This window comes from Pipistrellus kuhlii, unplaced genomic scaffold (assembly GCF_014108245.1).
Source record: "Pipistrellus kuhlii isolate mPipKuh1 unplaced genomic scaffold, mPipKuh1.p scaffold_m20_p_7, whole genome shotgun sequence".
Classification (NCBI taxonomy): Eukaryota; Metazoa; Chordata; class Mammalia; order Chiroptera; family Vespertilionidae; genus Pipistrellus; species Pipistrellus kuhlii.
Genome location: NW_023425573.1, coordinates 33585494 through 33604020, shown reverse-complemented (window position 1 = coordinate 33604020; position 18527 = coordinate 33585494). Strand labels below are relative to the sequence as shown.

The following is an 18527-nucleotide window of genomic DNA, read 5'->3' as shown; positions in this document are numbered from 1 at the left end:
TTTGCTCAGGTTACCTACACATTTTTTAATTGGATGGTTCGGTATTGAGTCATATGAGTTCTTCATATATTTTGTTTAGTAACCCCTTGTCACAGCTGCTGTTTTCAAATATCTTCTTCCATTCAGTTAGTTGCCTTTTCATTTTGTTGGTGGTTTATTTTGCTGTGCAAAAGCTTTTTGTTTTTATATAGTCAATTTATTTATTTTTGCCTTTACTTCCCTTGCCTTTGGGGTCAAATTCATAAAATTTTCTCTCCGAGAAAGATCTATAAGTTTATTACCTATGGTTTTTTTTCCATGTAATTTATTGTTTCATATCTTATACACAGGTCTTTGATACATATTGAATTAATTTTTGTATATGGGGCCAAACTGTAGTCTAGATTCATTCTTTTGCATGTGGCTTTCCAATTTTCCTAGCATAATTTAATGAAGATTTTTCTTTTCTCCATGTGTTTTTTGGCTCTTTTGTCAAAAATTATTTACTCCATAACATGGTGACAAAGACATAAAGAAAACCAAAGTGTCCTTCAATAGAGGATTGGATAAAGAAGACATGGCATGTATATAATATGGAATACTACTCAGCCATATGAAAAGACTGCCATTTGTGACATGGATGGACCCTGAGAATATTATACTATGCAAAGTATGTCAATCAGAAAAAGCTAAGAGCCATATGATTTCACTCATATGTGGGATATAAAACTGAAATTCATAGACACAGACAATAATATGGTGGTTGTCAGAGGGAAGGGGCTAGGGAGAGGAAAAGAAAAAGGGGACCTAATATATGGTGACAGAAGATGATTTGACTTTGAGAAGTGGTCACATAATGCAATATAAAGATAATATATCATAGAAATGTACACTTGAAACCTATATGACCTTATTAATCAATGTCACCTCAATAAATTTAATACAATTTTAAAAAAATAGCAAAATTTGAATTTCTCAACTTTTAGCTATGTTCACAAAGTATACTGTTTTCATTGTACTGATAACTATGAGTTAAAAATATTTCTTATATTTACTAATATCTTTGCTTAAAAATAGTGATTAAAGTAGCATTCACCTCAGTTTTCAAAACATAATTGGATTACTGAGTAGAATAGACTTTTAAAATTGGCTAACAACGGGTCGACTTTAGCTCATGGCAGACACAAAAACTGCATAACAAGCAATTATAACTGTTCTAAAAATATCTTCTGCTTCATAGATATTGTTTGGAGAAAGGTCCATATTATACATTCAAACAAGAGGGTATGGGGCGATAAATGATAGGGGGAAAATCCTTTCCTCTTTCTACTTTTGATTCCTGTGAAAATTGTCAACCATGGTTCCAGACAAGAACACAAAAGATTTTTGATTGAGCTTTGTTCACAATGAACGAGGTGGGAAGAAGAGCCATAATATGAGTTTCAAAGTTAGAAGATTCTAATTCAAATCTCAGTTCTTCCTTTACTAACTCTCTTTTCTCCTCTATACAATAGAGATAATAATCATGATCTACCCAAATATTCTAGAGTCTGGGTTTTTTGAAGGATATAAACCACCACAAACATATAATAATCTAGTATAATTATTATTAATAATCTAAGTGGTTTTCTAGGAAAATGTTGACAGTGACTTTTATGAAATTACCAGGAAATCTGTTGGGAAGAGTTCAGCACTAGGATGGAAAAGCCTCTAGAGAAAGGGTTAGAGTAATTAAAACTGCAGTTTAGTGGAAAAGAAATAATAAGAAGAAATCCTCCTATGATCCTAGAAATTAATTTTGTTACAAGATGATAGAGAGTCCCCTGTGATGATTTAATTTTTAACATACTATCAAAAGGGCTCTCTGTCTAATAAATGCCTTTGATGTAATATATAGAGAAAATTATTACTCAATATAGTTCTTTACTATATCCTTCACCTTAACCAAAAAGTATTTTCATTGGAAAATTACAAGTTTATTTTATTCCAAGAAAGGAAAAAAAAGAACTTCTATTACTAGAATTATTCCTTGGATATTCTCAAATGTATCATAAAATCAATTACTATGTATAATACAGAAACAAACAAAAGATAAGTTAGTACATGAGTAAGCCCTACACAATATTATAAGCCATCATGACACTATTTTTATCTTAAAAAACCCTTTATGAACATATGCTTCCTACTTTTTTGTTTTACAATTCTTTAGAATTTAGAGGTATATGTAAGACACTTTGATAACTGAAAAAAGTGACTTAGAGAGTAGTGTTAAATTGATCACAATTATAAAAAGGCAACTGTGATTGTGTTCCTTTTAGGTCTGTACATAACATACTTCTGGAAGGGAATAAGTTTGTTTGCAGGAGTAGAGAATAATGAATGTCATATTTTGCTCTTTAAATTTTTTTATCTTTATTGTTGAAAGTATTACAGATGCCCCCTTGAGCCCCCCATTGACTGTCTCCACCCTGCTCCTACCCACTCCCCAAGCCTTCACAGCACTATTGCCTGTGTCCATGGGTTATGCATATATGTATTTGCTCTTTGGATATTAATGTTTTATTTGAATCTTAGAAATAAGTATCTATGTATTACTTGTATTAAAAAATACAGAGGTGAACTACAGCAGGAGCCATTTGTACCTACCCAAATCACCAATGCTACCTCCTGACAACAACTGAACTTGTGCAATAGCTACAAACGCTGTCTTCCAAAGACACATTAATCAGAACACTAACACCAGATAAATGTTTTTAGAAGTAAATAACTGAATTTAGTGATGTTTGGAATATGCCACCTGTGTTTCAACAGAGTCTACAAAAGTCATGCTTGAGTTCAAGTTCCCTGAAATGGCACAGTCTTTGGGGTCACTTCTGATGGAGTAATGTGACCAGGGCAGGTGCGATCTATATTACTGAGCTATTCCTCTGCACTACAAATGATGCTTACCTCTTAATGCCTTTTTAAAAGTGCTGTCTGCTTTGTCCCTGAAAAACCCAAAGAAGAAAAAACCATTCGACTGTTTACTTGGTAAGTCAAGGCCAGCTCTCCTTAAAAAGTTGGCTGATCCCCTAACTTCTAATTACCTTACCAATGCAGAGCCACAACAGAAGGCCTGTCAGCAGATTTTATTTACAGCCCCTGAGAAATCATCCTCTTGCTGTTTTCATTTTATACAAAAGATAAGTTTGCAAAAGAAAACATTTGGCAGTACCGCATAATCCACAAAAGGCTTCAAATAAAAATTCTGTTTGTATAGAGTATTCATCTAAAATATCTCCCAAATAAAAATATACCCAGGGAGATAAAACATACACCTTTTTTTTTTCTCTTTGTAGTAGAAGGGAAAAATCAATGTAGCTCATAGCTCTAAATTGAGCATGTGAACAGCATCCCAGAAATAATATGGGTTCTCACACCACTGAAAAGTTATCAAAATTGTTCAAAGCAACAAGTGAAAATCTGGCTATGGAAATACTTGTAAAATAAATATGTTGGCTATTATTTGGACGTATTCCCACGGGTGACACATTAGCTTCCATAATACAACTGAGCAGTATAACTAACATATGGTCTAAAATCACACACTTTAGAAACAGGCCATACCAATTGCCTCTTCACAAAAGAAACAGAGGAGGACACAAAATAAAAACGCATTTACTCACTGTGTTAAAATTTGGGAAGAGTCCAACAGCAGAACTGCTGTCCACTGGAAAAGACATAAACGGTTTGATGTCCAGTGAAGGCTGCATCATCAGCGTAGGTGTGCGCACAAGAGCAGGAAGGGTAGTAGTGTGGCATGTACTGCCTGCCAAGAACAAAACAAAAATAAATTCAGTCTCTTGCCCACATCCATCTCCTTCTCCAACCTAGGGCGCAAAAATAAGACCACCAAGAGGCAAGCAAAAAAGGTACTCTAGAAGTAAGAAAATGGCACAAGAGGAGAGAATACTGTCAAAATGGGTCTTCTTGGTCATTGTCTAAGACAGTGATGCAAAATGCTTCCCTGTAGCAAGAGTCCAGGCTGCTCGGTCTCCCCTGAGATAAACAGTACACTGATCCTGCTGGCAGGTGGGGCAGAATGAGATCATCCTGTTGTCTAACCATTGTCTCCGATTAGCCAAAAATGTAGGAGCAGCAGGGAGGAGCCTCTTGAAGCCAGATGCTCTTCACTATACAGTTATTTGGTGACTCGTTGGCATGCTTTATGCAAATCAGAGATGATTATAGGCTTCTTACAAGGGGAAGGAATCTTGGATTCTTATAGTGACTGTCTGATCCTAAGAACTTATGATGCAAACAATTTGTTCTCTAAAAAAACAAGCTGAAAATTGACCTTTACTTTGTGGGAAGGTGGTAGTTAGTGAGGGGTTAAAGGGGTTATTACAACCTGGGTCTGTCCCACAGAGAGGAGTTGGAACAGGAACTCAAATTTTTATCTTCAACCTTTATTTCTAATGAAACTTGTATTATTTTAACAGTTATCCCTTTTAACAATGATATTAGCTATGATGTTTTCAGCTATAATGCACTCCTCTCCAATAGTAAGTGTTCTTCTTTAACTGGTGGCCTCCACGTACTGCAGGTAAGCCACTGTTGGTGCAGGCGGTGCTCTGCCAGACAGGATCTAGCACTGAATGCCTTTAACAAATTTGTAACAGTTTTTTTGAGACCCATTTCACACACCGGACAATTCAACCACTTAAAGTGTACAATTCAATGGTCTGTTCATTATGGTCAGAGTTGTGCAACCATCACCACAATTTTAGAACATTTCATAATTCCTAAAAGAAACTCCATACCCATTAGCAGTCACTCCTTATTTCCTCCCGTCACCCCCAGTTCCTGGCAGCCACTAATCTACTTTCTGCCTCTATAGATTTGTCTATTCTGGGCATTTGATTTAAATGACATCATACAATATGAGGTCTTTTGTGACTGTCCTTTTTTCACTTGGCATAATGTGTTCCAAGTTCTTCCATGTTGTCTTATATATCTGAATTTCATTGCTTTTTAAGGCTGGCTAATATTCCACTGTAGATGCACCACCTTTTGCTTATTCATCCAACAGTTGATGGGCATTTGGGTTGTTTCTACTTTTTAGCTATTCTCTTAATAAAGTGGCTATAAACACTTGTTTCTAAGTTTTCATATGTTTTTTGTTTTTTAGGTATTTACCTATGAGTGGAATTGGGGATTGTTAAGTCATATGGTAACCATATGGTTTAACCTTTTGAGAACTTCCAGACTGTTTTCCAAAAACAGCTGAACTATTTTACATTGACACCAGCTGTATATGCAGGGGTGGGGAACCTCTAGTCCATGGGCCATATAAGGCCTGTGAAATCATTTGGTCTGGCCCTGCCAAGATATCAGGGGTGAATTAATTAAATGTTTGGCCATATATAGCAGGCTATTTTTTTAAAAAAATATATATATATATTTTATTGATTTTTTTCAGAGAGGAAGGGAGAAGGATAGAGAGCTAGAAACATCAATCAGCTGCCTCTTCTAAGGTACATGCCTTTGACTGGAATTGAACCTGGTACCCTTCAGTCACAGGCTGACGCTCTATCCACTGAGCCAAACCGGTCAGGGGAGCAGGCTATTTTTCAATTGATAATTTTATATGGCCCACGAATGATATTATAAATATCCAAATGGCCCTTGGCAGAAAAATGTTCCTCACCCCTGGAAGGATTCCAATTTCTCCTGTATGCCTATATAGGACCCCAAATTATTATATGCATATAATCCCTTTCTTACTTACAAGAAATGAACAGTATTGGAAAATACTCCCAACTATTAAAATTTTCACCAAATGTTCTTACATAATGTCCCAGAATAATTAAAATTCCTATTTCAATGATATTTTTTATAATGAATTTCCTTAATGAACTCTGTATTCTATTTTGAGTTATTCCAGAACATTACTGCCAAAACATTACATGGTGTTTAATAGACTGTCATACCTCATTTATCAATACATTGATCTTAAAAACAGAAAAAAGAGAAAGGCACCTGAAGCATTTATCCGTAATGACAAGTCTTCATGCAAGTCAACCCCATCCATTAGGAAATAAAAAGGCAGCAAAAAGAGAATCTGCCAAAAGTATAGATCGAACAGTAATGGTTGTTTTCCTGATGCCAAAGTAAGGACTCTGATCTCAGCCTGGCATCCAGGTAAGCAGCCTGTATTTAATTATAGTTATTCTCCTACATAGGTAGCATTACACTCATTGCTAACTTTCAGAACTTGTAGATACAAGATGATTATATCAATATGTCAAATGTTGAAAAGGCACTTATTAAAATACTTATTTTAAAAGCTTTGCTGTAAAATTTTAGCCAAGTTGAAAACAGATTTATTAGATCAACAGCCTTTGACAACTTACACTTATTATCATTGTTAAAGTCTAAAGTATAAACTTTCTACAGAATTATTCTATTTAAAGCTGCCTCATGAACAAATGTATAATTATTTTGCCAGGATGGGTCTCCTTTCAGAAAAGAAAATTCTAAGCCCATGATGGCGGCTGGATAATGACTAGGTAATACAAGGCCCCCAAGGGCCTGGCAAGAGTACTAACAAACTAAAATCAAACAGAATGGAACATGGAACTTGACAAACAGATTGCTCCATCAACAAAGGTCAGAATGTACAATGATCCCCTTATCCAATCAAATTTCTATGCTAATAAACTCAAGGCTTGAGAGCTTCTAAACTGCCACCGTTCATTAGCATAAAAAGTTTAGCAGCTGTTTACCATTTCATTAGCATTTTAATGACAGACAATTTGCCATGTTAAACACAGATTGTTTTAAAGTACTTCTGAATAAATATAAACTATGTTTTCATCAATTCCCTCACCTGAGCCTTGCTGTTTTTACTTTTAAAACCTGCTTTTACTATTGCCTCACCAAGGTTGATTGCTTCAAAGTGAGTTTTTGCAAATGGGAAATGAATGGGACAGAGTGCATTTACTGCAGTTTTTGAACACTTTTGTCACCTTATTCCAGATTTTGCTGCTGTAGCTACTTTTGGGAAACATTTCTCTTCACCTTGGGATATCCAAAAGTCACTGGGAAATACAAGCAGAAAATAGGCCAAATTGCATTGCACCCCACAAAAAATGCTTAATTTACATAAAACTAAGACTCACTGCGGTTAAAAAAATATTGAAAATATAATGAGCAGGTATTTGAATACAAAGGTTGGTGTAGTGTACCCTATTGTCATAAAATAGGACCAACCTTTGTTGTTTAAACTATTTGGCAATATGATATGAGACACCTCCTCTATGTAGCTCTGTTTGAATGCCGAGGATATAATCTCATATCTATCATACTGAATCAAGTAATAATAGGGCTCCACTTTATTTGATAATAGGCTTTTTATATTAGTTGATGTATATATACTTATCAAAATCCCTGTTTGAAAATTAAATACAACATACAAACATTCATACATCAAAGATCTAACATGGAAATGACACATGTCCTTGTAGTCGCCCATAAGAATGTAATTAACCCTCTCTAATAAATTTTATTTTGATGGTAAAATCTAAGTTGTAATCATTTATAGCTAGGAAATCAATAATATCTGAAAGAACTCATCACTATGATCATAAAGAAAACTATTATTTCAGCCAAGTGCCTCTATAACATAATAGGTGCCTTATGATGTCAATGTATTGTGTCGCAATCTATCACAATGAAACCTCATTTAAGGACAAGGTGACACTTGAAATTATTGACTTAGTCTTTGACCTTTAGGAATATAATTTTGAAGGCCTAATTTAGATTATAGCTGTGAGGATTCCTAGTGGCTCTTCTTTCTATACAATAACACAAACAAAAACACACCTCATTCTTAAAAAGGGGAGTATGCCAAAATCACAGAAAGTCTATGTGGAGAAGCATTTATAGAGACAGATCATATATGTATATATTCTATATTCTGCAGAAGTAGTTTCTTCTTATACCATAAGTATATATATATATATATATATATATATATATATATATATATATATATATATATCTGCATTAATGAGTACTGAAATAAAAAAACAACAACATATAAATATCTATTAGTCAGATTATAGGACTATCAAAGATTTCTTTAATGAAAGTAAATAAGTGGCATTTCAGATTTTTTTTTTACCAGTTTTCTCTTTTTATTGCTTTTCTAACTTTATTGCCACTTATTCTAAGTAACTTTTCCTCTGATCAGTACAATCTCCAAACAGCATCTCCTTCACCTCTTCTCTCATTTTTTCTATTATCAGTCTGCATGTGAGGAAAACAAATTCACCAAGAAACCATAAAACATGGCAAGTAGGAGGGGACTATGTGATAGGGATGTGACTGATAAAGGGGTTTGCTTCCAGAAAGGCCACACAATAACATTTTCAAAGTGTATATTGTGTGCCGGCACTACTCAAAGCATATTACATATGTGTACTACCCTAAACATGTTACATAACTATATATGCATGCACACATATAAGTGTATATATAATTATATATAAGTATATATACATATATAATCACAATAAACCATTAAACAAAGTACTATTATAAGCCTAATTTTTACAGATGAAAAACTAATGTGGTTAAGTCCAACCTCATCCATCAGAACATCTTTGTGACTTTGGAGTAAGCAAAGATTTCTTAAATAGGAAACAAAGGATGATAAAAATATAAGAATAAAATACTATCAAGGAAATGGAAAGGCCACCCATATAGTGGGAGATGGTATTTACCCTAATAAAAGGGAAACATTAAATTAACCATCACTCAGCTACACCTACAAACCACACCCACCAGCCAATCAGGAGTGAGTATGCAAATTAACCAACCAAGATATTGGCTGACCAGGCCACAGAACTGGAGCAAGCAGGGTTCCCTCCATAGATGGAGGAAGACAAACTTCCTGCCCTGGCTGGCCCTGGCCTCCACTCAAGGCTACAAAGTTTCAATTATAGAAAATAAACATATCCTAGATACTTGCTTCCAGGAGGCCCCCGCCTCCACTCAAGGAGGCGCTAAAACAAAAAAAGAAAAAGAAAAAAAAAAGAAAAAGGAGGGGTTGGAACCTTGGGTCGCTGGAGAGGTAATCAGGCCAGGATTGGACAACAGGGGATGTTGGGGGTAAGTAGACCAGTAGGGGGGCCAGTTGGGGGTGAGTAGGCTGTCAGTGGTGGTCAGGATAGTAGGGGGGCAGTTTGGAGTGAGCAGGCCAGTAGGGGGGTAGTTGGGGATGAGCAGGCTGGCACAAGGGGAAGTTGGGAGTGATTTGACTGGCAGCGGGGGCAATTGAGGGTGAGCAGGCTATCAGGCAGAGTGGTTAGGGGCAATTAGGCAGGCAGGCAGGCAGGCAGGTGAGCGGTGGGAACCAGTAGTCTTGGATTGTAAGAGGGATGCCTGGCTGCCGGTTTAGGCCCCATCCCTGTAAACCGGCAGTAGGACATCCTTTGAGGGGTCCCAGATTGGAGAGGGTACAGGAACACACCTACCCCCGTACCCCCGTGCATGAATTTTGTGCACCAGGCCACTAGTTTATTATATATACAAAGGACTTGAATCTAGAATAAATAAATCCTGCAAGTCAATAAGAAAATGGCAATATAATAGGAAAATTGGGCAAAAAACTTGAATGGATATTTCACTAAAGTAACTAATAAAATGGCCCGTAAACATATAAAAACATATTTAACTTAATTAGTCATTAAGAATATATGAATTAAAATTGCAATGATATAACGTTACATACCACAAAAATGGCAACAATGAAGAAAGTCAGATTATCAAATGTTGGCAACAATTCTTATTGGAAGTATTGTTACGACAACTTTTAAAAGCTATTCCACAATATCTACTAAATCTGAATATATACATAACCTGCCTCAGCAATTTCACTTCTAAGTATATACCTAACAGAAATGTTATATACCTAACTTGAATGTTCAATAACAATACTATTTACAATAGCCCCAAACTGGAAATTAGCCAGTGAACCCATCAACAGTAAAATAATAAATAAATGTTTTTGGTATTGTCACACAATAGAGCAGTCACATAAGGAAATATAGCAATGAGAAAAAATGATATACAGGGTGGGACAAAAGTAGGTTTATAGTTCTTTGTATGGAAAATATCATCTATACTAATAAAAGGGTGATATGCTAATTAGACCGGACATCCTTCCAGATGCCCTTCCAGATGTCCTTCCAGATGAAGCCAGGGCTGTGAGGGCAGCCCGGGCCCCGGGTGCCAGAGGGAAGCCGGTGCCAGCAGCCGGGGGGAAGGAAGGCCTACTTTTGTGTGAAATTTGTGCATCGGGCCTCTACTAATAAATGATAATACCAGAATAAACTCTGTTCGGCATACTCACAGCTGTAAACCTATTTTGCCATGCCCTGTATAAGTACATGCAACAACAAACAGACCTTGCAAATGTAATGTTGAGAGAAAGAACTAAAGGAGCCTACCAACATGCTGTGTGATACCATTTATGGAAAGTGCAAAATCAGGCAAAATGAATCTGCTGTGAGGATTGTGGCTCTCCGTGCAGGAAGAATGAGATGGCGTGGGAGTGGAGTGACTGGAGGTGCTTCTAAGGTGATGGGAATGTTCTTCTACTTGGTCTTAGTGCCAGCTGCACAGGCATGTATGTTTGTGCACATTCATTCAAATGTACACTTAATATGTGCACTTTTGTATACATTATACCCCAATAAAATTTTCTGAAAAGTAGTGTATTCAATGCTATTAATTTTAGTAAACAATTTTGGCAAACATAAGCAAAATTCCCCAATAAGAACATCTCTAAATACTGTCAAGTTCGTATAGTTTTAAGGTGGATGTGTTTTCCACTTTCAGCTTGATTTTCATCCTGAATGATTTGTGAGTAAATAAAAGTTCTCTTTAATGCTGATGCTTCCTCGCTGAATTTCAGACTTGGAAAGAGAAGACGGATACCAAATTCAGTGATGTCAAAAAGAAAAATGTGTGTCTAGAACTCTGAATCTACAAAATCTTAACAACTGGCAGTTTTGTGCCCGAATCTCCCTTGGGGTAGGTCAGGGTTCCCTCCAAAGAGCTCTGACAGCAGAATCCTGGCAGAACACTGCATTTAAAAATAAATCCTTTTGAGTACCACTCTGAAGTTTATAAGTAAAATTGAAATGCTGTATGTAAAAACAGCCGTGAAACCACATCATGATAGATTTTTAAGCCACAGTGTCTTTCGGGTTTAGTAAGATGCCAGCTTGTACACAAGATGATGAATCTCTCACTAAGATGCAATGAATAGCTTTTCAGATGCTGGCAGCAAAATGCATACAGCCAAGCGATGATTCATTTATATCAGAACACTTTGCCCGTGCACTGAGTTTCTTATATTTAAATCTTAAAAAAAATGGGTAAAATTTATACTTACTCTATGTTACCAAATATAGTTTGGTTAAACATGTGACATACTTCATCAGTTGCAAAAGTTTTTTAAAGGTACATTGAAAAATCTGAAAATTTCAGAATTTAAGTAACGAAGATGGTTGGTTTAAAAAAAAAAGTCTTCAGGTCCAATTATCTTCTTTTAAACTGCATTTAAAATATTTTGCCTTGTTATAGCTTTTCCACTTGTAACCTGATAGTATTAAGTATGACCACACAAGAAAGGAAACTCTAAAAAGAAAGAAACAAGGTTTTGACAAATGCTTTATCAAGTTTTTTAAAATTGTTTTTAATACACCTGACTTATCAAAAGGGAATGTCATGTGCTTGGTTTCTAAATTACTAAGGCTTTAAAGAAGCCAAAATTATCTCCAGACAGGGATTTACTAAAGTTGTCTGAGGTCGAGAGTGGATTTGGAGGTCACAGTAGCCTGACGAAATTTTCTGGCAAAAAGATCCAGGGATATGGTCCTGAGCTACATTTGCCCAGTGACTCCTGCCTGTGGCACCAGACACTTTTCTGAGGTCTGAAGCCTCCTTCTGTTACACACAGAGAAGCTATTTGCTCTCCCCATACAGCATGCTAGGGACCTAATGGCAGCATAGAACTAGGACTTTTTTTTTTTTTTTTTTTTTTTTTAAGAAACTTTCCTAAAAACACAGATGTTCTTAGAAAAAGCAACAGCTACATTTCCTAAACCACTGAATACTTCTTAGAGGAATTGTATTGTACTTCATAAAATTTTAGAGGAAAATATAATTTAGGAATTTACCCTTCATTTTATGTAAGAAAGGTGTATTTTGGAGAACTTAATCCAGGTTGGTACCTGTCTGATTGTTAGGGTAGGTAGTTAATATTAATAAAGGAAGGAAGCAAATGGAATCAGACATTAAGCCAGATTAACTAAGAAGCTAGAGCAGCCAGACACCCCAGGGGCTAGCCAAATCCCTGCCAAGGGGATTAACAACTTCCTTCCATCCCCCGCCCCCCTGTGCAGAGAAGGAGGACTAGGCTCCCAGTATCCCTGGAGGATAACTGGTCCACTCACTCAGACTAGGTGGGGAAGGGATAAACAATAAAGGGGAAATTCCTCTGCCCAGTATAAACCAAGATGGTGCAGGGGAAGATAAGCGCAGACGGAGTAGAAACCAGATAACAAGGCAAAACTTTGAGGCATGTGCAGTCAAAGGCAATATGGTGACATAAAGGGGTGGAGTCTAGCCTGGGAAAGGATTGGATTGGATAAGAGACTTGAATCACAGAAGATCCAGAAAAGAGATTGGTTAGCGGGAGGCGCCAGCATAAGCTCAGGAAAAGCCAGGGAAGAGATTGGACAGAGCCTACTCCTTCCTAAACCCAAAGATATATAATTAAGTTTAACAGAAGTTCTTCTGTGGAGGCCACTCTCTTTGAAGCAGCTCCATGGGTCCAAGTGCAGTAGCTCAAGTGCCGCCTTGGCAGAGGACATACACATGGAAAAATGAGACTCAGAGAAGTCCTGCATCTCTGGGCCCTTGTCCTTCTGGGTGAGGGCAGGGCAAGTGTGGGCTTGTGGCCCTATAGGGAGGCAGAGCTGAGCCATCTGGTCATGGATGAGACACAGGGCACCCGGGGGCAATACTATGTTTTTACTCTAATAAATCTTACCACTGCACCTCGTCCTCCTATGAGTGGGTCCCCAAAATACTTTTCTTGTGATCCCGTGAAAGAACCCTATTTCCACTGGAATAAAATCCAGAATTTCTTGCTCAGGGCCACTGTTGGAATATTTAAGTCTATAAGATCAAAGGTATGGAAGAATGATATATTATAGTTATCTTTTTTAAAAAATTTAAGTAGACTGCTGTTTGGTCTGAAATATATATTGATTCAGAGAGGGAGAGGGAAGTAGATACATCAATGATGAGAGAGAATCATTGATCAGCAGCCTGCTGCACACCAAACAGGGGACCCAGCCCACAACCCAGCCATGTGTCCTGACTGGGAGTCAAACCCAACCATGACCTCCAGGTTTATAGGTCGACACTCAACCACTGAGATACATTGGCTGGGCTCTATTTATATTTTGACTGAAATTTAAAAGTATTTATTTTGAAATGATATTTTAAGTTTAATATTTTTATAACATTTCTAATAAAAGAAATTAAATGAAAGAGAAGAGCCCAGCAGTCAGAGGCAACATTTCTTTTCTTTTTATAGAATGGCTGAAGATTGATTGCAACACCTCACTTTACATAATTCTTCTAATATTCCCACTACACTTTCAACCATACTGTGTGGGTCAATGTAACTAGTTCAAATAGCCTCATGGTAGTATGCACACTCACATTTCTGTTGGTGGTTTTTACACTGAGGTTCTAGCAAAACTGCAAGCAAAATGCTATTTGCAAAAACAAATTTTTTTTTAATTTTTAAATTATCTTCGTTGTTGAAAATAATACAGATATCCCGCTCTCCCCTTCCCCACATTGGTCACCTCCTCCCCACTCCTGATTCCTCCCCAGGCCTTCACCACATCATTCTCTGTGTCCGTGGTCCATGGGTTATATATATATGCATATACTTTTTTGTTGTTGTTAATCTCTTTCCGCTCATACCCTGTCCCCTCCTCTTAGCTATGAAGTTCATAGGTTCTGACAAATGCTTTGTCAAGTTTTTTTTTTTTTAATTGTTCTGTTTCATGCTTCCATTTCTCTGGGCCAGTTTTGTTTATCAGTTTATTCTGTTCATTTGACTCAGTAAGTGGGATTACTAAGCGAAATAAGCCCATCAGACACTTTTGCTTTTTTAAGCGATGGCAACTGAGCTTCCTGGGAGCAGATGGACACTGCAGGGCCTCTGAGGCCCCGGGCTGCCTTCAGGCCTCCCATGTGCAGCTCTCACAAAGGGCTCTGCGTTAGGGGCTGCGTCCAGCCACTGGGGAGGTCAGCTCACCAGCTCTAGGGCGGGAAATATTTTGCCCCCTAGTGTCAGAGAATTTTAGTTCTTGCATTCAGTGTCTACTCTAGGCTATGTGCATCTACGAACCAAAAGGAAAGACAAAGTTACAGCAGTTTACTGAATGGTCCTTTTAAAAAGGTTTCCCCCAGAAGCTTGCTCAACATAAGGAATCGGAGTTAATATTTGTTCTGCTGGTGCTCTTTACTCCCACCTTCGTAGAGAAAAGAGATTTCCCTAGCTTAAATATTAACCAAACAATTCAGAAGCTGTTGCCCATGTTTTTAAAAAAGTAATAAACTTCTAGATAGAAAGTACCAGTTGAGAATAAATAGAAATGGTAAAAATTGTTTTGTAACCTTTTTTCTTTTTCTTTTTGTAGTAAGTATATGTCATAGCCACCAAATTCTAGTGGAGTATTATAATCACGGTGACCATCGCAGAAGGGGACACTCTTGGTCCTCCATGGGTCAGGAAACTATTTTCACCCAGGAGCAGAGAGACGACTCCCCCCCCCCCCGCCCCCCAACCCGCAGGGCTGCTGTGCAAGCAGCATGAGAGCCACCATGCAACCCGGTGGAAGTCAGGTGTGAGCTGACCAATCCAGTCACGCCAGGGATGGGGTGAGCAGAGACTGTAAGCAACAGGAAAGCAGAGGAGTTAGAATGGCGGAAAGGTGAGGGGGGTTTGGAGAGGGAAGGGGGAGTGGTGAGTTTGGCATCATTTTGCAGAGTGGACTAGAATGAGCACCGGTTCCTTATTTGGAATTTCCCCAAATAATCTCCTTCCCTTTTATCTCGTGTGAGTGTGGCAGAAATCTGTACAGAATGAAGGACTGCCGAACAAAAACTCCATGAGCAGGAGCAATCTAGCGAAGCAGGACATCTAACGTCTGGACCTGGACTCCTGGGAGACAGTGTGATGTCGCTCTGATCCTGAGAAACAGAGGGTCCTGTGACCCAGGCGGTGCTCGTACTCCAGAGCATCTTTAGTGGGTATTGAACTGAATGGCCAATCCTTGGCCTGCCTTCCTGGAATTCCGCCATTGTCCTGACAGCCTAGAAATGGATGCTACTTGTTTCAGTCATGCAGGCAGCTTTTGGGGCAGGAGCGACAGGCAGTACAGCATCAGATAGGGCCCTCGGAAGAATGCTCAAAGGTTTTCTGCGTTGGAAGTGATTCGTCATCAATGGTTGCCCCTGTCCCTGTGTATCATGTTTATTCTTGTATCGTTATACTGACTTTGTACCAGCTTTTCTTCTGTGGAATTTCTTTTTGGCTTCCAAAATGACTCCTCACTCACCCAATGATCCCCCAGAGTCAAAGGTATTTTAATAAGGAGCCACGTGGAAAATAGAGAATGAAATCACAGTACCCATCACTCTCCTTTTCAGGGATTTGCTTTATAAGGCAACAAAGGAATGGAAACATTTTCTAGACAAACATTTATTTTGACTCTTGGTCTCTTTTGAACTTCAAACAGCCTTTTAAGCTCTCTTTGTTTTAAAGGACACAAATAGAGAATAAACAATTCATAAGAAAGGACTTGGCACTCAATGTATTTAATTTGACAAAGCATATCCCCACTTAAAGTCCAAAAAAAGTACCCAATGTTCCAAAATTGTACAATCTTTATTTCCAAACTTCGACTGACTTGTAACTGTCTATTTTTTTCTTTAACACTCCCTTTCTCTATCTCTGTCCTATACCTGTCTCATGAGTTCTCCCTCTCACCTGTCTGTCTTTTGGCCTCTCTCATCTCTCTCCAGTCTGTGGCAATCCTGCCTCTGTCTTTTTAAAAATATCTTTTTGTGTGTTTGCCTGTCTGTCTGTTTCAACCTTTTGTCTTGGTCTCTGTCTCTCTCACCATAATACTGCCAGTGAACTAGAAAGCACTCAAAATTTGCCTTGATTTGCAAGCTGTATTATCGATATATTAATTTTGTTTTCAATATTTGCATCTATAAATTAAAAGATTATGATTTTGATAATATCAGAACAAGCTTGTCCCTATGACAAGAGAAAACAGTTAAGGCCATATCTCTGGTAATGTCTCAAGTAGTCACATCAGTTTCAAACACTTAAATCCACCATAGAATATAATGGTATATTTTTATAGAAATTTATCATCAGTGCCCTGAGTTGTATAAATAGGGGAGGGTAGGTGGGTGGGAAGTAGTCAACCAAGGATGCATACATGCATGGCTCATGGCCACAGACAAAGGGGCGGTGAGGGGGGTGGGTGTGAATGGGGAAAGGGGGTGGGCTGGAGGGGTCAATGGGGAACAAAAGGGGACATATGTAATACTTCCAATAATAAAGAATTATTTTTTAAAAAGAGAAAAAAAATACTCTAACTTTTCATTGGGGAGCACAGGTACTTTTCTATATATTAAGTCCACTTCTAAACTATCACGTGGCTAACGATCAACCCATGCATTTCTAATAAAGAAAACTATGCTCAAGAATAAACAATTCCGTGACTAAACAAACATACAAAAAAAGTCTAATAGTGGTAACCACACTGAGCAACAGTGTCTCTAGGACTAAGAGTTCCCGCATCATCGTCTCTAGGACTTTGCACTGGCTTTCATCTATTTATTATTTGCCAGAATACACGGAACCCTTGTGTTTACCCTTATAATCCACCAATGAGTAGAATAAAAGAAGTTGATGCACTTTCAATCTTTTCCAAACCACCTGAAATCCCACTAGGGACCACGAGATAAAAACATCTTCCTAGTGCCAAGCGTTTCTAAGCTCTTTCCTAACAGTAATATCTATTCATGTTTTTTTTTTTTAAAAAAGGCAACACTAAAAGAAAAAGGGTATTTTAGGTAGGGGAAAACTAAAGTGATAATATAAAAATAGAAACTAGAATTTCATAAATACCTATGGCATATACACAAAATACATCTATTTGCTTAACAGACAATACTCCCTCTTGAGGAGCTAAACTTACCTGGTTTCCAGAGAGATTTCTACGCCCAAGGGTCTAAATAAACATGAAGTCATTGAGTTTTGACTTGAACTAGATGGAAGCTTAAACACTTGAAACTTGCTTGTCACAGAAATCACGTGACAGGAGTGCAAATAGCCCACGTCACTCAATGTTGTTATAGGCTATCAGCCACTATTCTGTCAGTCTGAATGTCCACTCTTGAACGTGCACATTCATCACTTTAAATATACTTCCTGAAGTTAGGAGCAAAGAGAGGGAGGGTTCTAAGTACTTGGATTAAACGTGAATCTCATTTTTACCGAATAATTATTCTGAGACAATCTTCAAAAGAAAAAGAAACCGTCGTTCACAAAGACAAAGGAAATGTGGGAAATCAGTCGCATCTTCATTATATTCAGCAAAGTGACCCAATAGTACAATCTGAATAAAAACAAGTTTGGAAAACCAAGATGACATTGGGCAAGGAAGTGGTGAAATTAGCAAATTCTGTATGCTCTAATTCTGATATTTTTTTTTCTTCTTCTGAAATTTATTTGAACTGTTTTTGCAATTTTGTCATGAAAAAGCTCCCTGAGGTGTAAATGCTAATCAATTTGCAAAGCTTACCTTCCTTTTTAAGGTTATGTCCGTGGTCACTTCTGCATTGGAGTACTTTATGAGGTATTACATTGAGAGCTAAATAATTCCATGATTTCAACCTGGTGCTCCTGTGAAATGTGGTGCTAGGAAACAGAGACAGGCAGTGCCTCTGAGCAAATCAGAGGTCCTCTAATTGCCGCTTAGCTCTAATTACTATTGAGGATGGTGTTTGCAACTTGATTCCAGGGAGAGGGCAGACTAGGGCCCAACAACTCTGAACCAAATATATCCTAAAAGACTGGCAAGTCACTTTCAGGTAATTTTTCTGAGTATCTCCCAAAATTACCACTCTGCCATAGTAAGAATGAATCTAACACCCACTTCTCTTTCCGAGAAAAGCCATTCAATTATCTCCAAAATATTTATGTATTTTAACAATTTGGATTTCTTGGCATCACTTAAGGGGATTTTTTGCTTTGTTTTGTTTTCTAGGTGGGCAACTAAATCTTTATCATAAAGACGGTTTTTATTTAAAAAAAAAAATGTGTTCTCAAAATATGGACTTTATTTATATTGTTAGTCCAGAATAATTTATTTGCATTCTGTTAG

At 37.6% G+C, this 18527-nt stretch overlaps 1 protein-coding gene across 5 annotated transcripts in view; it reads right to left on the bottom strand.

Moving 5' to 3' along the window:
• Positions 1–18527, bottom strand: part of ZNF385B (zinc finger protein 385B) — a 340310-nt gene that overhangs the window by 79210 nt on the left and 242573 nt on the right. For 3 of the 5 annotated variants that reach the window (XR_006740467.1, XM_036421911.2, XM_036421912.2), the window contains one exon: positions 3645–3787. Coding sequence is in view for 4 of the 5 variants with exons in the window: in XM_036421911.2 (XP_036277804.1) it covers positions 3645–3787 (143 nt within the window). In the remaining variant the exon portion in view is untranslated. Of the gene's footprint in view, positions 1–3644; positions 3788–17339; positions 17454–17945; positions 18098–18527 lie in introns of those variants that run through there. The other 2 variants (XM_036421915.2, XM_036421913.2) reach the window with 2 other exon arrangements.